Source organism: Pongo abelii, chromosome 1 (assembly GCF_028885655.2).
Source record: "Pongo abelii isolate AG06213 chromosome 1, NHGRI_mPonAbe1-v2.0_pri, whole genome shotgun sequence".
Taxonomy (NCBI): Eukaryota; Metazoa; Chordata; class Mammalia; order Primates; family Hominidae; genus Pongo; species Pongo abelii.
The window spans coordinates 70331367-70355548 of record NC_071985.2 but is presented as its reverse complement, the minus strand read 5'-3'; the positions used below and the strand labels follow the sequence as shown (position 1 = coordinate 70355548).

Sequence of the window (24182 nt, the reverse complement as noted above, 5' to 3'; positions counted from 1 at the left end):
TGGGTGAGCCGGTCCCGGGCAGGGTGCGGGCGTTGAAAAGTGCGTGTCTGCAGGTGCCAGCCCGGGCTGTGAAGACTCATCTCCTGGAGGGTTCCTAATGTCATGCTAGAGGGCTGACGGAGATACAGAAGCTCATCGCAAGCTCTGGTTTCTCTTCACAACGAATACATCTTTTGCCTTTTACTGCAGATTTCCGTGGAGAGGAACAGTTGTTAGTAACCTTTTTTGTTTGTTTTTAGGTCCTGCTTGGGCAGGGCCAAGTAAAAAAGGAAAAAGAAAAAAAAACCACAAAAGGTCATCGAATTAGGGTGACTTTAAGGTAAAATCAGAAATTTCGCCTCAACCCCCAACTTTCCTTCTTGGAGTCGTCTCAAGGATGCCTTTCTCTCCCCGCTACGTATTTCTTATTTTATATCCTGGCCCTAGTTGTTCTACATATGCATTAACCCATAATGATGTTGGCTGATTCCTCCTGGGAGTATTTACATTTTAAAGGGGATAAAAGAAAACTCTCTTTGCGATGTGTTTCGTCTCTGTTATTATTTAGGGTCTTTATTAATGCTTACGCCTGATGTTGATGATGCAATCTTCTTGAAGAATCATAGGCAAGAAGGGGTCTGGTCTAACGTCTGTTTTTAGGAAGGGACACTTTGTCCCGTGCTTCCATGATGAAAGCAGGAGTTGGGCTTTTTCAGGGTTCATTGGCCAGGCTGGATCTAGCAACGAACTGGGGAGCTGCCTCACCCTCTTCTGAGGGACTTGAAACATTGAATAGGTTTATTTCTCTTTCACTTTCTGTTAATAATTTGTTTCTTACTGAAAGGGAGGTTGCTCAAGGTAACCCATCACCCAAGATTTATGATACTACTCAGATAGTTCAGATCACATGATGGCAGAAATAATACTCACTGATTTTTAAAATTTTTTAAATATTTATTGAATTCATACAGCAATAGCTTTTTTTCTCTCCCAAAACCTTATTAAAGACCGAGGACTTGAAGTAACTGAAGTGAGTCTGGAAAAACCATTCCACTACTTTCTTCTATATGTTCTAGGTTAGGCCACTGGGAGTAAAGTAAATAAAAGATGAGCAATCCAGTCATTTAAATAGATTCTTTACTGTCTAAACCTGCTCATTGCATGGGCTAAGGAGGACAAATATTTCCTTGCAAGGACCTGCCTCAGTTGATAGTTTCTGCCTACAACACTACAGTGAGAAAAATTCCAAAGCTGCGTTTGGCTCAAAGAGAGAAATGTATCATGATTATTTCATATTCCCCCAAATTAACATTTGGTATTAAACACAGCTAGCATCTTTATCATCCTGTAGAGATTTCCCTGTTAGAAAAAGTGAGAAACTATTTGTAGCATTTATTGGTGTTTTTCCTCAGTCTGGTCCTGTTATAAATTAATTTCATCCGCATTCCTAGCTAGACTCTTATACTAAAATTGCACCTGTTTTTTACTCCAAGAATGGAGCAGGATATCTGGTCAAATGATATTCCCCAAACTGTACTGTCTTTCAATAAGAGAGAAATTCCTTGTAGGAGAAAAACCAATGAGAAAAGTCCCTACTGGGTGTTGGAGCCCATGTTGAGCACTTGTTCTCGGTCACCTTTGCTCAGTTTCCTTGGCTTCTTTGATCACTGACAAGTTACATAATCATTACTTCATTTTCTATATCTATACATAACAGCAATATAAGCAGCTGCTTATAACACAAGTCTGCTGGGATTATGAGTGACAATGACAAAATCAGAGAAGCTGCATACCATTCCATGATAAAAAGGTCAATGCAGCATGGCTGGAAGGTGGAGGAGTTGGGGAAGGGAGTGCTGAGTTAGCAGCTAAGTCCAGCTGGCTGTCCTCATCTACTTTTACAGGGATGCTGCTGTTTTCTTTTAGATTCCTTTTTAATTGAAAGTGTTGCTCATCCCTTTGCTGAAAATATGATATGCACACATTCTGAAACTCTCAATACTTTACTCCTTGTTTGGATTTGTTAAGAAACTGACATCTGTGGGAACTGGGTTACTAGAAGAAAGGGAGGATCAATTAAAGCTGTTTACTTTTGAGTTTATGTTTCCAAGATGAAAGATTATGAAAGTGCAAGGCTTTCTAAAGTATTACACTTATTCCCAGTTAGTGTTTTGAAGTATTGTATCCATATGAATAAGTGAATGCATGAATAGTGATTCATTTGGATTATTTAATGGAAAGGCTGGAATTGATTGGCACTACGTGATGTTACAAATCCTGTTGTTTTAGAGCTGGAAACTATAAGGACTTACTAAATTTGACTTTCTCAATTTGTAGGTGGCAGAGAGACTAAATAGGAGGGCACAATAGTGGTCTAGGAAAGTGATGCAACTGAGAGCCTGATCTGCAGCTTTGGCAGTGGGGATGACTTGGATTCAGGAAATATTTCTGAGGGAGAAAATAAAAATAATTTGGTAGTGTCCTGGGGTTATGGAGTGGGGACTATGAAGGGATAGAGGACTTGAGAAAGATGGAGAGTTCAACCTTAGTGGGCTTAGCAGCTGATCAGAAGTTGCAGCTGCTTTGGTTGATCCACATCCCCTAACTGTTCTGACCCCAGGCATCTTATGTTCCTACCCTCTTTGCTTTGAAATGCAGGTGTTGGCCTGTTAGGTGCAGGGACGAGATGAGACTTCTTTAACTTCTGTCTCATTAATTCACTCCATAGATACTTAGTGAGCATCTACTACATGTACTGCACTGCTCACCCCTGAGGATTTAAAGGTAAGACATGGTGCATGCCCTTGAGGAGCATATAGTATAACAGGGAGAGACAGATGTGTAAACAGACAAGCGTGATAAAGTGTTGTACATCCAGGTTTTTCAACCTCAGCACTACTGACATTTTGGACTGGATGATTCTTTGTTGTGAAGGGCTGTCTTGTACATTGTAACAGCATCATTAGCATCACAGCGTCGTTAGCAGAATCCCTGGCCTCTACCAGATGCCTGTAGCGCTTCATCCCTAGTTGTGGTGACCAAAATTATCTTCAGATATTGCCAAGTGTTTTCCCCATGGCATCAAACAAAATTGCTCCTGGTTGAGAACCACTGATCTATATGGTACTGTGAGAACACAAAGAAGGGAGTGAGTAACATTACCTGAGTGGAGACAGAGGGGATCCAGTTTGGGCCATACTGGGATGAGTAGGTGATCCTCAGGCGGACTTTGAGAGCTGGGCCTTCCAGCCAGAGGAAACAGTACAAAAGATAGCAGGTCAATCAGTGGCTTGACAAACTGTCAAAAGAGGAGGCCGGAGAGCTAGGCAGCCCAAGAAATGAAAAGCCTTTTATACCATATAAGAGAACTTATATTTTATCTTATTGCCAAAAGAAGCTATTGAAACATTGTAAGCAAGGAAAATGGTAAGATTTGCAATTGAGAAGAGTCACTTTATGGACAAAGTGGAAGGTGAATTGAAATGGGAAGAGGATGGGCCTGGCATGGTGGCTCACGCCTGTAATTCCAGCACTTTGGGAGGCCGAGGTGGGCAGATCACGAGATCAGGAGATCGAGACCATCCTGGCTAACACGGTGAAACCCCATCTCTACTAAAAATAAAAAAATAAAAAAATTAAAAAATTAGCCGGGCGTGGTAGCGGGCACCTGTAGTTCCAGCTACTTGGGAGGCTGAGGCAGGAGAATGGTGTGAATCCGGGAGGTGGAGCTTGCAGTGAGCTGAGATCACGCCACTGCACTCCAGCCTGGGTGACAGAGCGAGACTCTGTCTCAAAAAAAAAAAAGAAAAAGAAATGGGAAGAGGATGGAGGCAGAGAGACCAGTGGGGAGACTCTTGCAACAGTCCAGGTGAGAGGGAGGATAGGAGTTATGTTTACAGGGAAAAGTGATAACTCTCAGGACTCTAATCAAAGTGATTGGTGAATGGGGTTGACATCCAACTGAGGGAATACAAAAAAGGAAACAGATTTTGTGTAAAGGTGGGTGGGCCAAGTTCAGCTTCAGAGGTATTGAGCTAGAAGTGTCTGCAGGTTATCTGTCTAGAAATGTACAGTGGACAATGAAATATTTAGGTTTAAAGTTCAGGAGGGATTATGTTTCCGAAGCCAAGATCCTGACTCTTTCACCAGCTGCTGACTGTGGCTCCAGCATCCTGTGCTGGATTTTCAAAAGAAAAATACGGAAGAGGAAACAGCACATGGCAAAGTGATCCTGGCCAGCGATGGTTTCAATATACTTTATCATCTTTCTGGTTTTTTTTCACTAAAGATACATTGCTGGGCTGGGCGCAGTGGCTCACGCCTGTAATCCCAGCACTTTGGGAGGCTGAAGCGGGTGGATCACGAGGTCAGGAGTTCAAGACCAGCCTGGCCAAGATGGTGAAACCCATCTCTACTAAAAATACAAAAAATTAGCCAGGCATGGTGGCAGGTGCCTGTAATCCCAGCTACTTAGCAGGCTGAGGCAGAGAATTGCTTGAACCCGGGAGGCAAAGGTTGCAGTGAGCCAAGATTGCGCCACTGCACTCCAGCCTAGGTGACAGAGCAAGACTCCGTCTCAATAAAAAACCAAAAAGATACATTTCCTATTTCTGGTGGCTTGTGTGACCCTGAGGACTCTATTTTGTCCCTTTATAGTTCAGTGTTATGGAAGAGGTATGGCAGGGAGGGATGGGGTGGAGAGGGAAGAGGGGACAGACAGGGAGAGAGAGAGGGTGATCCTAGCACAGTGCATCCAGTCTTTTCCCATTAAAGGACAGAAAATGATACTATTTGAATAGTATACTGGGGCAACTTGAGGGGATTTGAGGGTATCTGTATAGGGCTTGGTGAAAAAATTAATTTTTGATATATAATCATTGTTTTAAAAAGTGTTAGGGATTCAATATCAGTAAACTAAATTTGTATACAAATATTTTAAATTTTTAAAATAGAATCTTGAGTTTCCTTCCACAGATATAAATTTCATGTTTGAAATGACTACATAAAATTCTTAATCAAAATTTTTTAAATGATGAACTCTAAATTTGTGTTACCATGAATGAGAAATGTGTTCACACAATTTTAAAAGCTTTAAAAATCATTTTTACAATCACTTAAAAATTTACAACAGTTGAACTTAAAGAATCTAATTTCTGTCATCAACAAATGTAATTTTGATATTTCTTGTGATAATGTGAATGGGTTTCAAATCTAATCAACTTTTTCTTTAAACTTATTTCAAAATGGCCAGGTGCGGTGGCTCATGCCCGTAATCCTAGCACTTTGGGAGGCCGAGGTGGGCGGATCAGGAGGTCAGGAGATCAAGATCATCCTGGCTAACATGGTGACACCCTGTCTCTACTAAAAATACAAAAAAATTAGCCAGGCATGGTGGCACGCACCTGTAGTCTCAGCTACTTGGGAGGCTGAGGCAGGAGAATGGCTTGAACCCAGGAGGTGGAGGTTGCAGTGAGCTGCGATTGCGCCACTGCACTCCAGCCTGGGTGACAGAGTGAGAATCTGTCTCAAAAATAAATAAATAAATTTATAAAAATAAATGTATTTCAAATAATAATGAGGCTGGGCACAGTGGTTCATGCCTGTAATCCCAGCACTTTGGGAAGCCAAGGCAAGAGGATCTCTTTAGCCCAGGAGTTTGAGACCAGCCTGGGCAACCTAGAGAGACCTCTGTCTCTATTTATAACTGAATGAATTGAATGAACGAGTGAGTGAAAGAATGGATGAATGAATGGGAAAGGGAAAGGAAAGGAAAAGAAAGGAAAGGAAAGAAGCTCTAGGGAGCCCAACACATGCATTATGAAGAGCTGTCATGGTGCAGCTAGAGTAGCTTCTCCATCTGTCTCGCTCTGTGCTGTGCAGTCTCCATGTGCAAGGGACCATAAACTTCACCTGGAAGGAGGGCGGAAGCAGGTCCTTGACAGCGCTTAGCTTCTTGCAGCAGATCAATGGATGGCTTTTACCATGCCATCTGGAGGCCTGTGGCATGCCAGCTGATCCCACTTGGTTGCCTTCTGAAAAGTCTGGGTGTACGCTACTTTGGTCCGGAGGTTCCCAGCATCTCTCTAACCTCCAACCCTAAATCTATCCGTATGGGCTGAGAAAATTAGTAGTAGACTGCACACCTGTAATCTATTTGGGGCAACAGAGGTGGGAAACTCCTCTACAGCATGCATCAGAATCACTTGGAGGGCCTGTTAAGGCGTAGATTGCTGGACTCATCCCCCTACCCCTACTTTCTGATTCAGCAGGTCGAATGAGGCCTGATAATGTGCATTTCTAGCCAGTTCCCAGGTGATGCTGTTGGTCTGGAACCACACTTTGAGAGCCAGTATGTTACAGGTTAAACAAAAGTGTTTTCTAAATACTCCATTTACAGCAGCCCCATTCTCACTGTCTTATCCTGGTTTATTTTTTGTAAGATCCTTTATCATTACTTGACATCATATATTTTATCTGCTTAATGCTTGTCTTTGGTAATGTCCAGAAAAACAGAAACTTTGTTTTGCTTACTGTTATAGTCCCATCTCTTAGGACAGTACTTGGCACACAGTAGGAGCTAAAAGATATTTGTTGCTTGAGTGAACATGCTGTTTGGAAAGCATTAGCCAAAGCTGAAACTATGAGAATGAGAAAGCTGACCTAGGAAGAGGGGGATGGATAAAAAGGTGAAGAGCCAGCTGGGCGTGGTGGCTCATGCCTGTAATCCCAGCACTTTGGGAGGCTGAGGCGGGCAGATCACCTGAGGTCAGGAGTTCGAGACCAGCCTCGCCAACATGGTGAAACCCCGTCTCTACTAAAAATACAAAAATGAGCAGGGCGTGGTGGCAGGCTCCTGTAATCTCAGCTACTCGGGAGGCTGAGGCAAGAGAATCACTTGAACCCTGGAGGCAGAGGTTGCAGTGAGCCAAGATAGCGCCATTGCACTCCAGCCTGGGGGACAAGAGCGAGACTTGCTCTCAAAAAAAAAAAAAAAAAAAAAGCAAAGAGCCAAGGACAGACCCTGTATTAAATGTACATGGGCAATAACAGAATAACAAAAGGAGGAAATAGAGCAGAATGCTAGGAGCCAAGCCCAGTGCAACAGCATCATAGAAACCCACAGAGGAGAGATTTTCAGAAAGGGAGGAGACACCAACAGTAAACAGCAGAGATCATGTAAGATGAAAAGTCTGTAAAACTTGTCAATTAGTAAGTTTGCCATTGATAATTTTGGTAAAAGAAAGATGTCCTGAGTAGCAGGCTGATTGCTATGGACTGAGTAGTGAATGGTAGATGAAAGGGTGGGGAAAAACTGAGTGTAGACTGTTTAAGGATTTGGCCACAAAGGAAAGGCTGGAGTGGGAGGTAGTTCAAGAGAAAGTGTTTATTTCTCCTTCCTGCTGTCTTTCTCCTCTGTCTGTGTTATGTGTATGTAAGATCAGAGCATAATTTTATGCTATAGGAAAGTAGTCTGTGAAGAGGTACTGAATATGTGTAACAGTAACCAAAGGGTAAGGTCATGATCCTAGAGGAGCTGGGGGGGATAAAATCAAGAGTAGGATGGATGACCCCCTCACCGACCGAGACCAGAAGGAAAGACATGATGGGGACTAGTTTAGAGCGCTGGGCTCAAAGTTGAGGGGGTTCATGTATGAGAGCCTCCATTTGCTCTGGGTGGTTTGGAGCAAAGTCATCTAGTGGTAGAGCAGGAGTAGGGTAAGAAATGTAGAGCAATGGCAAAGGCCTGGAGTCACTGCTGCAGGAAATAGACTTGAACAATGGCATCCGATGGGCCCAAATTGGGTCTCTCTCTCTCTCTCTCTCTATCTCGGCTATTTTCTAGGGCAGGAATGCTGGAAGGGGCAGCTGCAAATTAAAATACACTCCCACAGGCAAGCAAAGATGGGAGGCAGTCATGTAGAGGGCATTAATTACCAGAAGAACAGTGGGCTCCAGTCATCATAATAGGCAGCAGGGTGGAAAACACATTGGTCTGACCCAGGAGCTCTCTGGGTATGGTTAAGTAATTCTAGGAACCCAAGGAATGAACTCAACAAATAACCCATTAAGTCTTTTTGGTTTGTATAACAAAAACAAATCCAGGCCGGGCAGTGACTCATGCCTATAATCCCAGGGTTTTGGGAGGCCAAGGTGGGAGCATTCTTCAGTCCAGGAGTTTGAGACTAGCATCGGCAACATAGCAAGACCCCTACCTACCCCTCCAAAAAAAAGTAAAAAAAAAAAAAAAAAAAAAAAAAATTAGCTAAGTATGGTGGAGCATGCATGACTAGCTACTCAAGAGGCTGAGGAGGGAGGACTGCTTGAGCCCAGGTGTTCAGGTCTTCAGTGAGCTATGATCATGCCACTGCATTCCGGCCTGGGCAACAGAGTGAGATCCTGTCTCTAAAAAAAAACCAAAAAACAACCCACAAAATACAGCTTTATGTCTGGGGAACAGAGACCTCTCCTGAGCAAGAGAGATACAACTTGTCACCCCATTACCAGCACTAAATCAGATCCCAGATCCACAGCCTTTTGAGCATAGCCCAAATATTCTTGAATAAGGATGCTGTGGAAATATTGTACCTAAGACTGCATGCAAACTTTCATCTCCCCAAAGAGTTTGTGCTCCCTTATAGATAATTGCTCTGGAGAAAAAGAAATACCCAAACTTTTTAGTGACTATCATATGCAAATCCCAAACTAACACTAATTTCTGGGACCCAAAATGTTGCTGTTTGCCATCAACATTTTGAGCTTACAGAGGTTGGGTGACAAATGAACTGAATTCTGGCCCAGGTTCACCTTTGGACAGGGCTAGTGGGACTGTGAATTCATCCTGTGGTCAAGGGCCCTAGTTGCCAAGTGAATAGCTGGAATAGGTAACCTTAGCAACTGGCAGAATTCCTACATTGGTACACTCACCCATGGTGTAAGGGCTATTCCGGTAGGAAGTACCAAGTGGGGTGCCAAAACAGTACATCAAAAGCAATGCCCCATTCCTGGAGAATTGCAGAGATAAGTGTTACCATCAAAGGAGAGAAAGATGCTACTGTGATGGTTCCCACCTCATTCCCATTCACTTCACAGATCAACTGCCACAGATGACTGATAGGTCTTGGTTATTGCAAATCCAATCAAGTGGGGACTCTAAGGGTAGCTACTGTTCCCCAATGGAGTCTTTCTAATGAAGCAACTTCACACAGCCTCTGACACTTGCTTTGCAGTTATCGATCTGGGATTTAGGTCCAGAATATCTTTATAAAAACTCTCTGTTTTTCATATTATGCACCAATAACTTTTTGATTCAATAATATATTTTATGTTTTATTGCCTATCATTCTTTCATATATTCTGGTTCACATCTGTATATCAGTTTCTTCACTTTAAAAATGGGCATCATAATTGTACCTTTTTCAGAGTTATTGGGAAGAAAATGAGATAATCTGTGTAGAGCGCACATAGTATGTGCTCAATGTCTGTTGCCTCATCTGTTGGGGATGAGAATCTGGGACATCTTTTTTGTAATTCGTTGTTCATTTTGCAGGAGTCATTTTCAAGTCATTCAATGAGATGGTAAACTTTCTGAATCCTTTCATGTCTGAGAATGTTTTTATTTTCCTCTCACTTTACTGTTGGTTAGCCTAAAGGATTCCAGAGTTAGCTCTGAAGGTATTGCCATTGAGAAATTCAAGGGCAAACTAATTTCCATTGTTTTATAGATAACATTTCCATATAAAACTCTCTTGATTCTCTTTCTCCTAGAGTTTACCTAAGACAGGATCTTTTTTCATTAATTATTTTAAGAACTCTAAGTGGGCCCTTTTAATAAGATGTGTTTTGGTGCAAATTTGGGACATTTTCTTCTTTTTAACTCCCCAACCCTCACCATCATTCTTGCTGGTTTTTGTTTATACAGCTTTTGTCATTCAAATGTTGCAATGTTTAGATCCATTTTCCATGTCTTATAATTTTCCTTTTTGTTAATTTGCTATTCAGCCCTGCCCATTCTGCTATAAATCAGCCCATAAGTCTTATTTTCAATCTTTCAGGGATTCCTCAATATTCCTTGGCTCATTGATGGAACATTTTGTTCCCTTGGCTTAAAAAAAAAAAAAAAAAAAAAGCATTATGTCATCAGATTTAAGAAAGAAGGCCGCGGCCAGGCGCCCAGAGCGGCGCAGCCACACTGCCCGGGAATCGACCCTCGCCCCCGGCCCTGGCCCTCGGAGCTCAGAGCTCAGCGTTCAGCGGCTGCCAGGGCTTTTAATGGCTTCTCGGGGGAGCGGGGCCTAAGGCTGGAAAGAGGATGCGTCCCAGGAAGGCGCTCTAACGAGCCTCCTCCTGGGCCGGTCACGCCCGCCATGGGGCGCTGCAGATGGGGGTGCGCTTCCCCGGGGTGGCGTGTTGACCTGAGAAGCCGGGGTCTGCTCGCTGGCCGCTGGCTCACCGGCCGCTTGTCCCTGCCATGAATTGAGACCGCCGGCCAGCCCCGCGCCTACTCCGCCCGCGCCTTTCTCGAGCCTTCTTCGCCCGCGGCCGGCGGCCAGGCTTCTGGGGCGGGGGCGGCGGGGGCGGGCGACTCCCGGCCTTGTGCCTGCACCATGAACTACTAGCAGCAGCTGGCCAACTCGGCTGCCATGCTGGCCAAGATCCAGCACTTCGAGTCAGTCCACCCCAACGTCTACTCCATCTACGAGCTGCTGGAGCGCGTGGAGGAGACGGTGCTGCGGAACCAGATCCAGGAGCACGTCATCACCATCGAAGATGCCTTTGTGAACAGCTAGGAATGGACGCTGAGTCGATCTGTCCCGGAGCTCAAAGTGGTGGCAGGTTCAAGAAAGAGATTGTTGTTGATGGACAGAGCTATCTGCTGCTGATTAAATATGAAGGGGATCCTCCGGAGGCACAGTTTGCCATGTCGGTGGATGCAGTTATATTTGTTTTCAGCTTGGAGGATGAAATAAGTTTCCAGACTGTTTACTACAGTGGAATGGCCAACTATCGGAACATGAGTGAGATTCCTCTGGTTCTGGTGGGAACCCAGGATGCCATAAGTTCCACTAACCCGAGGGTCATTGATGATGCCAGGGTAAGGAAGCACTCCAATGACCTGAAGCGGTGCATGTGCTACGAGACATTTGCTATGTATGGGCTGAACGTGGAGAGGGACTTCCAGGAGGTTGCCCAGAAGATTGTTGCCACAAGGAAGAAGCAACAGCTGTCCATAGGACCCTGTAAGTCGCTACCCAGTTCTCCAAGCCATTCCGCCGTCTGTTCTGCACAGGTGTCCGCCATGCACATCAACTAGACAAGTAATGGAGGTAGGAGTTTAAGCAACTATTCCTCCTCCATTCCATCGACTCCTAGCACCAGCCAGAAGGAACTTCAGATGGATGTTCCTCCCACTGCCAACACGCCCACACCTGTTCACAAGCAGTCCAAGCGGGGTCCAACCTGTTCACCTCTCAGAAAGGGAGTGACCCAAAGAGAAGAAAGGCCTAGAGAGTCATTCATATGGCATCGGGAGCAGCCCAGCCATGCCAATTATATAGGGCATGCTGTTGAAGCAGAGTGGCAAATCGTTGAATAAAGAGTGGAAAAAGAAATATGTCACCCTGTGTGACAATGATGTGTGGACCTATCATCCAAGTTTACATGATTACATGCAAAATGTTCATGGTAAGGAGACTGACCTTCTGAGAACCACTATGAAAGTCCCAGGGAAGAGGCTACCCTGAGCCACGTCGGCCTGCGTGCCCATCTCCAGGCCTAAAACCAGTGGCCTATCCAAGCACATGAGGAGTTTACACATCTCACCCAATTCAGGGGATGTCACTAGTGCATCTGGGTCTCAGTTGGCAAGTGGCATCAGCCTGGTCTCCTTCAACAGCCAACCAGATGGCATGCACCAGCGCTCCTACTGTCTCCAGAGCCAACCAGTGGAGTGAGGCTACAGTCATTGCAAACTCGGCCATTAGCAGTGACACGGGGTGGGTGACTCCATATGCTTCAGTCCCAGTAACTCCAGCACCACCAGTCCACCTCCCCTCACACCAACAGAAAGAAGCACTGTAGGCAGAAAACCACCAGCAACTTCAAAGCTGATGGCCTGTCTAGCACTGCTGAAGAACAAGAAAACTTTTGAGTTTATCATTGTGTCCCTCACTGGCCAAACTTGGCACTTTGAAGCCACGACGAATGAGGAGTGGGACACCTGGGTCCAAGGCATTGAGAGCCAGATCCTGGCCATCTTGGCCAGCCTGCAGTCGTGCAAGAGCAGCAAGAACAAGTCCCAGATGATGAACCAGAGTGAGGCCATGGCCCTGCAGTCAACCTGACACACGCACGGGAACTCCCACTGTGTGGACTGCGAGACCCAGAATCCTAACTGGGCCAGTTTGAACTTCGGAGTGCTCATGTGCATCAAGTGCTTAGGGATCCACTGGAATCTTGGCACCCACCTTTCCCATGTCTGATCTCTGGACCTGGATGACTGGCCAGTTGAGCTTATCAAGATGATGTCATCCATTGGGAATGAGATATTCAACAGCATCTGGGAAGAGAGCAGCCAGGGGTGGACGAAACCCTTAGTAGACTCCACAAGGGAAGAGAAGGAATAATGGATCCATGCCAAGTATGAGTAGAAGCTCTTCCTGGCCCCGCTACCCTGCACGGAGCTGTCCCTGGGCCAGCACCTGCTTCAGGCCACCACAGATGAGGACCTGCGGATGGCCATCTTGCTGCTGGTGCACGGCTCCCGGGACAAGGTGAAAGAAACCTTCGGGGAGGGAGACAGAGACTGCCACACTGCACTGCATCTGGCCTGCCACAAGGGAAATGTGGTCCTGGTGCAGCTCCTGATCTGGTACAGGGTGGACGTCATGGCCCAAGATGCCCACAGGAACACAGTGCTGGCCTACACCTGGCAGGCCTCCAGGCAGGAATGCATCAGTGTGCTGCTGGAGTATGGCTGCCCCGACGAGCACTGAGTGCTCATGGCCATCCCTAACCTGTCCAGGAGAAACAACCGGAACAACAGCAGCGGGAGGGTGCCCACCATCATCTGAGGAACAGCCGTGCCTGCCTGCCCACCAGCCACACCTGGGACACGGCAGCCTTGCAGCATACTCACTTGGAAGTCGCAGCACGTGAGTCCTGTCACATCCCCTCACTCTTCCTGGTGGCCGCCTCCCTCCCACCCACCCACTCTCACCCCACACAAAATTACAAAACCTGGACATCCTCAAGGGGCGAAGAGGTGGCTGGGAGACTGCAGAAGCAGCTCCTTTGCACAAACTCCCCTAAACCACAAGCAGGAGAGAACGACAGGCCTCAGCTCTTTGATGATAGCACACGGCACAGGACCCTTGTCCTGGTGGCACAAGGGACGAGGATGTGAGGGGGAGGGGCAACTTTCCTTAACTGGCAGTTAAGCACATCAGTACTACCAAGCGGAACACTTGAATTCCATCTCTTCTCTGAGGAGCTTGACGGCATAAATCAGAAGCAAGCACAGTTTGTCAGGTTTGAAGCCCTTATGATGGTATGTGTCAAATCAGTTGTAGCTAATCTGTCCATGGAGAATACTGGCTTCATTACACTTGTATAGTTGAGTTCTTCCAGCATTACTGCTGTTTAATAGAAGATGATTATTCATCACCAAGAAGAAAGCATATTAGCCAAGGAGGTAGTTATGCGGCATGCTCCGGTGATCGCCACAATGTGATCGCAATACTCTTAGAAGAATTATATTATCCCAGATATGTTCTTTCAAGCCCTTGGAGCCCTCCTTTCTAAATTCACTATCGTAATTTAGTATCTGTTTAATTTTTCAGTCCAAAGAGAAGAAATCAGTTGCTGAGTAACTTTCTTTTGACTGGGGTCTCCTTGGTGCAAAAACAAAATGGGAAAAATAAAAAACTCAGAAATTCAAAAGGAAATCACAAATTCAGCTAATAACAGCATTTTGAGTATATTTTGTGAACTAAATAAACACACAAAAGGCTATTTTTTCCAACTGTAAGAGACATTTTCTGTCCTTTTGCCAAGGTGGATGTGTTAGTCTCAGGCCCTCCTGGGCCACACTGCCCAACTCACAGGGGCTTCTGCATTATGTATTTAGATAAGATGTGTGAAAATATATTTGAATAAAAGAAGTTCATAAATATGCACTGATTTTTGTACAGACAAATGGCACCTCTCTTAATTTATAAATTGAACTGGATGTGAACTAATAATGTGCAACTAGTTGACATAAGAGGGTCACAAATCATTGTACATGGAAAATATTCCCAGCAGTAAATACTTCCATTAATGTGATCTACAGCTTTTAAAAAGGAGTATCTCAGAATAAGATGGTGGTACAATTTGCTTATTAAAATTGAGAAAAAAAAGACACACTGGAATACATTAGAAAGGGAAAAGAAGGAATGTGATTTCTCCTGATTGAAAGCATGACTTAGATCAGATACAGCTTTTGCTAACCAAGACCAAGGGGCTCTGGCAAGACAGGGTGGTTTTCCGAATGCCAGACCGACGTGCCTTACAAAGGCAGCTGCCGATGGTTCTGTGGCACAGACTGGCTCCTGAGAACCCAGACGACCTTGACCCGGCACCCCCGCCCTCCATGCTAGTACCTCGTCTGATTTCCATCGCCACAGTATCCAGCCACTTGAGACATCAGCTGCCTTCAGTGGTGGCAGTCAAACGTAGTCAGCCAAACCATGGCATCCCTTAGGTTAAAAGAAAACGGGGCAGCTTTGCCCAGAGCCCGTTGGCACTGTTGGGGGGGGAGGGGGTTGGGGGAGAGAGAAGGGTTGTCATGATGGAAGATGAGGACACTAGTCTCATGTAGCACAGAAACACGAAGTCACACGTGCTGGCAGCCTCCGGGGTGTTCCTTGCTGTTGTATATTAAACCTTACATTTTATAAGAAAAAAAAAAAGAAGGAAGATAAGGTCATTGTGTGTGCTCAAGCCTCTTTGTTGATTCAAATTCTTTGGTTATTTCGGTTTGTCTTGTTTCTTTAATTAGACTGTACATTTTAAGGTACAAGTCTTTATATTATACGATGCCTCCCTATTCTATATCTCTTAAACTACTGTTTTCTGGTTTTCAAGGACTTTATAAATCTGGCTCATTCTACCAAACCAACTATACATCCAAATAAATCTCTAGTGGCACCTAGAATGTTGTCCACTCATTTAAAAAGGTCTCCTAGCCCCACCCATTCCTTCATCAGGGAGCCAGAGTTGCATTTAGCTCTGCAGGGATTCTCAGCCAAGAATCAGAATTGTCTGTGATTTTCTTCAAATAAACCCAGACCTATTGAATGAGAATCTCTGCTTATCAGACCTGTGCACCCTTTTCTCCTCTTAAATTGCCCCACAGGTGATTCTGAGGCCCACGCGACCCGCTTCCCTCCCTGCGTCAGGCCGGGCCCCAGCTCTGGAGGTGGTTGGATTGGTCCAAGTGCTGCAGCCCCACCTCGCGTCTTCTCACCGCGTCGGAGGACGTAGGCGCCTGGGATCCTGGAAGGCGGCCAGCCTCTGCAGCCGGGCCCAGCGGCTCCTGAGACTGGGGCGGACCTCACACCTGACCCCGGAGCTGCTAATCCTGCCCAACCGTCCCACCCGCCACGTGCCCTCGGGGCTGGAACGCGGCGCCCGGGGAGAGGCCTGCTGGTCAGGGGGCGCTGGTGCGCAGGCGCGCAGGGCCGCCTTCGCGGCTACCTTCCTGCGCCGCTTCGGAGAGGGCCCCCTAATCTCTACTCGGCCCGCAACAGCAGTGCTGGCGTCAGGGCGCGGTGGGGGCAAGACGGGTGACTGGCAGCAGGGCGGTGCCGGGCCGAGAAGGGCGCCTCACCTGGCGCCTCCCGCCTTCCTTTCCACCTCAGGTTGCAGAGAGCCGCCAGGGCAGGTGGAAGGGCCACGCCCCGCTCCCGCGAGAGTCACCGAGAGACGTTGGGGGTGGGGCAGGGACCCCAACCCTAGACCAGGTAGGGGGCGGGCGAAGATTGGTGGTACCTTCAGGTAAGAGGGAGCGGGGAGCGCCCCCTCGGCTTGGGGTGCTAGAGGTGTGCGGCGGGAGCGCCTTTCCGTGGGGCCCTCGCCCTGCAGGGCGGAGGCGGCATTCGGTTGGCCTCATTTCCTAGTCCTGGTTCCCGAGGAGCCCCTTGAAGGCTTGGGATGGGAAGTTTGCGTTGGAGTCGAACACCCGACAGGAACCCCAGTTAACGTCTCCCCATGGCCAGGGGCGGAGTTCTTGACACCTGTAGCTTAATCAACGCAGGTGGAGATTCAGGGCTTGAATCGCCCGGCCACGCGCAAGCCACAGGGCACCATCATACTACTGCTTCTGGAAGCCTTATTACTCTTAAAACTGGCGTCTCAGTTATTTGTATCCCACTATTGGTTGTGTGTGTGTGTGGTTTTTTTTTAATCTTTTGTCTTGGGTTTGACCTCTTTTCCTCATGAGCTGCGTTTCTGTCTTCAGTCCTGTAGGGCACAATGTCTGAACAAGAGCGTATACAGGAATGTCTGCGGAAGGAAATAAGGTCACTTCTCATTTCCACCAAAGATGGTTTGAGCCCACAGGAGTTGGAGAAGGAGTACCTTTTGATGGTTGGCAACCATCTACCACTCCGAATCCTTGGGTATCGGTCCACTATGGAGCTGGTATTGGACATGCCTGATGTTGTTAGTGTCTGCCCCGGTGCAGGTGGTACTGTAATACTGAAAGGTAGGTTTAATTAAGATTTTTGAAGGTCTATAAACTTTGTAATAAAAACAATTGCTTAGTAAATAGTTATTCTAGTTCTGTAGTTATTATGCATCCCAGCCAGTGGATTTTAATTTGGTTGGGGAGGGAGACTCATAGGTGCTTTTGAGGTTGTGGGCAAAATTAGAACCTCTGCAAAATTAACAAACCGTTCCCCAGACAATCGTGCACTCACCGAAAACTACATTTTTACATATGATTTCAGGTTATTGCACCTTAAGTCGGGAGAAACAAAAAAAGGACTTCTTAATTATAAAAACGTGTTTTAAATTTCGTGAAGCACAAGAAAAAACTATTGTAGGGAAGTTTGCAGTTCATCCCAAGAGTTTCAAATCTGTCAGGGGTCAATTAGTTGTAATGATAATACATTGAGTTATCTTTTCTTCAGCTGGCAGAAGAGCTAGCAAGCTGTTGCCCAAAATGCAAGAAAGCGAGGAACCAAGAGTTACTGTTTATCGTGCTGCCTGGATAAACACCTCCTTGGAGAGTTAAAAACTGTATAAACACAGATACTAAGGATAAAGAAGGGATTAAGTTTTCCTCCTAAATATGATTTCTTTTTTTCACGTCTCAGCCATTCCAGATGAATCTACCAAAGGAATAGCAAGCTTAGTTGCAAAACAGAGGAGCAGCCATAAGGTTCGAAACTCCATGCATAAGGGAAGACCTAGTATTTATTCTGTACCAAGATCTCATCGGCGAGTACCTTACCGAGGAAGGGTTGCCCCTATTCTTCCAGCTGTTGTGAAGAGTGAGTTGAAGGACCTGTTGGCGTTATCTCCTGTTCTCCTTTCTGATTTTGAAAAGGCATTTGCCAAAAGATTTGGACGATCATTCCAATACATGCAATATGGATTTCTCTCTATGTTTGAAGTGCTTAATGCGGCTTCAGATGTCATTTCTGTAGAGCACACCAGAGCAGGTTCTTTGTTGATGCTAAAGAAGAGTGTGACAGAGGAAAAGCCGAGAGGATGTCCAGCAGGTACGCATGTGAGCAAATGTTGGAGCAGTCCTGGCACATAGAGAGGTGTGTAATCGCTAAGGTCCATGAGTTTGTTAGAGTTGAAGCCTGGCTCTACTACTTGCTAGCTGAGTGGTCTTGGGTGAACTATTCAATCTACTTAAGCCTTAGTTTCCTCATCTTTAAAATAGAAATAACAATATTTGCCTCTCGGGGTTGTGTTGAGGACCTTACATGACGTGAGTTCTGTAAAGTCTCTGGCATTTAGTAAGCTGATAATAAGTGGTAGCTATTATTATTTTAAAAACTACAAGATCAGCTCTCTCTAGAACACTGTAAATGAACATGAATGTGTTCATATAAATAAGCTATATAGAAAATGAAAAGTTAAAATACTTAAATTATTAACCTTAATCCTTCTAATCTTTGCCATCACGGGCTTATCCTAGGAGACACTTTGGTAACTTTTGTGGTGTAATAATAACCACTTTATCTGTATAGCATTTTACCTTGCATTCTCATTACCATACTAGGTAGGGTAAGTAACCGTGTCTTATAGATAAGGAGATCAAAGCTGAGGAAAATTAAATGGCTTTTCCAAAGTCACATGGCTGGAAAAGTGGTACAGCTAGAGTTAGATACCCGGCTCTTATTGCTGCCCATCCAGTGAGTGTCTGCCCAAATGCTGTGTCTATTAAAGGCTCAAGAGACCGATGTGACCATCTGGATAGTATCTCCCTTGACAATGTACAGTTTATACACTGAGCATAGGTGGAGCCTACTTGGGAGAATTCTATGCTTATTTCAGTGATTTTCTTTTTCTCCAAGATCTGTATTTAAATTAACGTAGGTGAACCATGAGGATGTGTCACAAGTTTATAAACCAATATTTACACTGTGGTGGGTGATGTAGTTTGAGGATATGAGGATATACTTGGATAGGGAAGGCTCTGGAGGCCACTAAGTGTTTCAAGTCTAGCCCTCAACTTTACCAGTATTCTTGAAGTCCTAAAACTTGGGAAGACTAACTCATACTATTAAACTTGCAAGAGACTGAATTGTAGATAGCACTTTACCAATTTATTGAATAGTAGGGGGTGAATATTCCTTTCCAGTGATTTTGTTCATGTTCTCCATCCATGGTTCCTACTTCTATCATCAGGATATCTTGAAGTCAACTGGTGGTTTGTTTTGTTTGTTTGTTTGTTTGTTTTTGTTTTTTTTTTGTGTGTGTGAACTTGACCTTAGGGTAAAGAAAGAGCTAGGCTGTGGTGAAGTCTGGTGATGTATCTTTCATGTCATACAACAGAATACACCTCTCCAGTTGTATTCCCCCTTCCTACAAATCTTGAAGAATTTATATTTTATTCTGTAGCTTTTTATCCTCCCAGAACTGTGGTACTACTAGTGGTTATCCAGTTTGAAAAGCATAGTGCTAAGCAGGCTCCTTGGAGACTTTTTTGTCTCCTAAATGGGATACAGCTTTTTACATATTGAATCCCACCTCTCTGTAATTATATTCAGGTGACCTTAAGTGGACTTTTAGATAGCCCCAACCTTTTTGGTAACACTTATGATCTCTGTCTTCCTCTATGGATGACTAATAACTTACACTGTATGTAAGTTTTGGCTTGATATAAAAATGGAAGCTTTCTTTTCTTAATTTTTACTTCTAAGTTGAAGGCAGTTAGCTCACAGTAGCCTCTATATGTAGCCACGAGAAAATGAAATAGAAGTTGCTAGTGACAATTTTTCTCTCTTCTTCTATTACTCACAAAAGGTAAAATTTTTGCCCAGCCATTTAGAATGAAACAAGGGTCATACTCCACAGGCTTTCCGGTAGCAAAGGCATGCTTTTCACAACCCACTTCAAACATGGAACCACCGAAGCAAATAATGAGCACGGAAAAGACTTCCAAGTTAAATGTAGTGGAGACTTCAAGGCTGAATCACACTGAAAAATTAAACCAGGTGAGAGATAAGAATTTGGAGATATAAATATACGATGTTTTTAAATTCAGTGGTGTTAACACTTTGATCTGATGGAAAAGTTGACCTTTTAAAAACTGAAGTCATTCACTTATTTCAAATTTGACTAAGCATTTCCTATGGTTCTGTAGATTAGTAAGAAGTGAGAAGTGGAGTGAAAGAAGGGTACAATTTTATCAACTCCACAGTTTCCACTATTTTCTGCAAATGACTCCCAACTCCCAAATCTGTATCTCTAGTTCCAGTTCCTCACCAAAGTTACAGAAGCATATTTGCAATTTACCTCACGAATATCTTCTGAATGGCTGTCCCTGAGCATAATAATCCTGGTATTTTTCTGTGACTGTAATGCTGAAGGACTTTGAATAAAAACTATCAGAATATAACCAATAAATGCCTGACTAAATCACCATGTTAACAACTTAAGTTAGAGCTCAGAGCGAGCACGTGGAAATTAAGTTCAAAACATGAAAATGCCCGATTTCTACTAAAATTAGCTTTAGTAACATAAGTTACATGTAGTAAAATTTACTCATTTTAAGTGTACAGTTTGAGTTTTGATTAATATATAATTATATAATCACCATCAAAATAAAAAACAGAACATTTCCATCATCCCCAAAAAAGCTCCTTCATGCCACTTTGTAGTTTCTTTCCCCAACTGCAGCCACAGACAACCACTGCTTTCTATGATTTTGGCTTTCCAGGAATTTCATATAAATGGAATCAAACAATATCTAATCTTTTGTGTTTGGCTTCTTTAACTTAGTAGAATACTTCTGAGGTTCATCCAAGATGTATATATCAGTAATTTGTTCCTTTTTCTTGTTTAATATTAGTCCATTATACAGATACACCTAAATTTGTTATCCCTTCCCCATTAGATGACATTTGGGTTATTTCCTCTTTGGTCCTTTACTTATAAAGCCACTGTCAATATTTGCATACATCTTGTATGGCCATAGTTCATTTCTCTTGTGTAAATAACTAGGGGTTGGATTACTGCATCATATAGTAAGTGTATGTTGATAAGAAATTACCACTGTTTTCCAAAGTGGCTGTATGACTTTCCTTTCCCATGAGATATGTATGAGAGTTGTAGTTGTTACACATCTTTGTTAACATTTGGGATTGTCAGTTTAAAAAATATTAGCCATTTGAGTGGGTGTGTAGTGCTATCTCATGGTTTTAAGTTGGATCATAATAATCTAATGATAATGTTGAGCATCTTTTCACATGGGTGTTTGCCATTTGTATTTCCTTTTTGAAGTGTCTATTCAAATATTTTGCCCATTTTATATAACTGTGTTGTCATTGTATTGAATTGGAAAAATTTACATATTCTAGATGTAAATCCTTATCAGAGGCATGTTTTGTAAATATTTTCTCCTGGACTATGTTTGCTTCTTCATTTCCTTAATCTGGTCTGTTGTGGAAAAGTCTTTAATTTTGATACAGTCTAATTTATTTTTATTTATTTATTTTATTTATTTTTTAATTTTTTTTGGCTAGGGAGTCTCACTTTGTCACCCAGGCTGGAGTGCAATGGTGCGATCTTGGCTCACTGCAACTTCTGCCTCCCAGGCTCAAGTGATTCTCCTGCCTCAGCCTCCTGAATAGCTGGGATTACAGGCGTCCGCCACCACACCTGGCTAATTTTTGTATTTTTATTAGAGACAGGGTTTCACCATGTTGGTCAGGCTGGTCTCGAACTCCTGACCTCAGGATCCGCCTGCCTCAGCTTCCCAAAGTGCTGGGATTACAGATGTTAGTCACCACACCTGGCCCATATTTTTCTTTTATTCTTGCCTATCTAATGGATTTTAATCGAAGTTACAAAAATTTTCTCCTACATTTTTCTTGAAGTTTTATGTTTTCAGTTCTTATATTTAGGTATATTATTTCAAGCCATATTTGCCTAAGGTACCAGGCATGGATCAAAGTTTTTTGCATACAGACAGTTATTCCTTAATATTTTGGTACCTTTATCGAATCTGTTGACCTGACACATGTGTAGTTGTATTTTGAGACTCTGTTCAGGTCCATTTATCTACATTTCTGTTTTTGCCAATACTGTACTATCTTTATTACTGTAGCTTTATAATATCTTATATATAGTCATGTGTCAGTGAGAGGGATATGATATGAGAAGTGTGTTGTTAGGTGATTTTATCATTGTATGATCATCATAGAATGCAGGTACACAAACCTAGATGGTATATAGCCTACTACACACCTAGGCTATATGGTATAGCCTATTGCTCATAGGCTACAAACCATTATAGCATGTTATTGCACAGAATGCTGTAGGCAGTTGTAACACAATGGAGTATTTGTGTATCTGAACATAGAAAGGTACAGAAAAAATACAGTATTATAATCTTGTGGTACCACCACCCCACAGGTGGTCTGTTGTTGACCATAAGTCATAATGCAGCCCATGACTGTAGTTAAGTCTTGCAACTTTGTTATTTTTCAAAAGCGCTTTGGATATTCTAGGTTTGCATTTGCAGATACATTTAATTTGATACAAATCAACTTGTCAGTTTCTGCCAGAAATAAATAAGATTGTGATCTTTATTAGAATCACATTGGATCTATAGATAAGTTTGGGGGGAAAATGACATCTTTAACAATGTCAAGTCTGCTGATTCAAAAGCATGGTATATCTTCATTTATTTAGGTCTTTACATTCTCTCAGCGATGTTTTATAGTTTTTCAATGCGTAAAGCTTGCATATATTTTGTTAAACTTATCCTTTACACCTTTCATATTTTTTAGCTATTATAAATGGTATTTAAAATTTCTAATCATTACTAATAGAAAATCAATTGGTTTTTTGTTTTTTTTTTTTTTTTTTTTTTTGGTATGTTGACCTTGTATCCTGTGACCTTGAGTCATGGTACTTGATAAACTCAGTTCTGTAATTCAAATCATTCTAGCACCTATTTTGTAGAGTTTGGATTTTCTGCATAGACCGTCATGCCATCTGAGAGTAAAGACAGTTTTACTTCCTCCTTTTCAATCTATCTGCCTTTCCTCCAACCCTTACCACACAGTGTAGGCTCTCTAGTATTATATAATATTATATAAATGTGAGAGTGGAAAATCTTGATTTGTTCCTAACTATATGGGGAAAATATTCAGTCTTTCATAATTATGATATTAACTCTAGCTTTTTAGATGCCTTTTATCAGGTTGAGGAAATTCCCTCCTATTCCTAGTTTCTCAGAATTTTTTTCATGAATGTATGTTGAATTTTGTCATATTCTTTTTCCATACATTTAAATTATTATAGGACTTTTCTTTTTTAAAAATTACTTTTCTTGGTTTTATATTCAGCCAACCTTGTATTTCTGGATGAATCCCACTTGGTCATCATATAGTATCCTTTTTATATGTTGCTACCTTCAATTTGCTAATATTTTAAGGGTTTTGCATTTATGTTCATAAGATATATTCTGTAGTTTTCTTGTAATGCTTTTATCTGGCTTTGGAATCATTTTAATACGGGCCTCATGTGAAATGAGTTAGAAAGTTTTTTCCACCTCTGTATTCTGAAAGAGTTTGTGTAGCATTGGTATTTGTTTTTCTTAAATATTTCATAGAATTTATCAGTGAACCAAATTGGGCCTGGAGCTTTCTTTGCAGAAAGGTTTTAAACAACAAATTCAGTTTCTTTAACAGATATAGGGCTATTTTGGATTTTATGCTTTCTTTTTTTTTTTTTTTTAAATGAGCCTTGGTACCTTGTCTTTCAAGGTGCTGTCCATTTCATCTAGGTTGTCAAATTTATTGAAATAAAGTTGTTCATAATGTTCTCCCAATAACATTTTAAGGTCTTTAGGGTCTGTGATGGTTGCTCGTTCTCTCTGTCTCTCTCACACACATATCAGCCTCGCTAAAGATTTATTCACTTATACACAGTCATGCACCACATAATGACACTTGTGTCAACAAGACTGCATGTGCAACAGTAGTTCCACAAAATTATAATAGAACTGGAAAATTCCTGCCACCTGGTGGTGATGTAGCTGTTGTAACAACATAGTGCAATGCAACACTTAAATTTGTGGTGACAGTCATATATATAGCACAATTATGTACAATACATAATAGTTGATAATGACAATGAACAACCATGTTATGGGTTTGTGTTTTTACTGTACTTTGTATCATTATTTTAGAGTGCACTCCTTACTAAAAAAATTAATTGTAAAACAGCTTCAGGCATTTCCTTCAGGAAGTATTCCAGAAGGAAGGCATCGTTATCATAGGTGATGACAGCTCCATGCATATTATTGTCCCTGAACACCTTACCACATGACAAGATAAATTTAGTGTAGCCTAAGTGTATGATGTTTATAAAGTCTATAGTAGTGTACAATAATGTCCTAGGCCTACACATTCACCACCTACTCACCCAGAGCAACGTACAACCCTGCAAGCTCCATTTATGGTAAGTGCTTT

General features: G+C 43.0%; 1 protein-coding gene, 1 long non-coding RNA gene, 1 other non-coding gene and 1 pseudogene across 9 annotated transcripts in view; 3 read left to right on the top strand and 1 right to left on the bottom strand.

Annotated features, from left to right (window-relative positions):
* The first annotated feature begins 139 nt into the window (after positions 1-139).
* On the top strand, positions 140-257 carry LOC112130898 (U5 spliceosomal RNA). Its single transcript, XR_002913067.1, has one exon. It is a non-coding gene; the product is annotated as a U5 spliceosomal RNA (small nuclear RNA).
* Positions 258-927: 670 nt separating this feature from the next.
* Positions 928-15825, bottom strand: LOC129058231 (uncharacterized). 2 transcript variants are annotated; one of them, XR_008523258.1, is made up of 4 exons: positions 15470-15825; positions 14619-14901; positions 3142-3277; positions 928-1064 (listed from the first exon to the last, which is right to left on the bottom strand). It is a non-coding gene; the product is annotated as an uncharacterized LOC129058231 (long non-coding RNA). The 2 variants fall into 2 exon arrangements; XR_008523256.1 differs by lacking the exons at positions 928-1064; positions 3142-3277 and having other exon boundaries at positions 14392-14901.
* Positions 10584-13049, top strand: LOC100435935 (arf-GAP with GTPase, ANK repeat and PH domain-containing protein 1-like; annotated as a pseudogene).
* The window catches only part of TDRD5 (tudor domain containing 5), a 106296-nt gene continuing 97796 nt past the window's right edge, over positions 15683-24182 (top strand). For 2 of the 6 annotated variants that reach the window (XM_054550538.2, XM_054550560.1), the window contains exons 1-4: positions 15692-16014; positions 16478-16723; positions 17337-17744; positions 19504-19694. In XM_054550538.2, coding sequence (XP_054406513.1) covers positions 16492-16723; positions 17337-17744; positions 19504-19694 — 831 coding nt within the window. In that variant the 5' untranslated portion in view covers positions 15692-16014; positions 16478-16491. Of the gene's footprint in view, positions 16015-16477; positions 16724-17336; positions 17745-19503; positions 19695-24182 lie in introns of all 6 variants that reach the window. The other 4 variants (XM_054550571.1, XM_054550565.1, XM_054550544.1 and 1 more) reach the window with 3 other exon arrangements.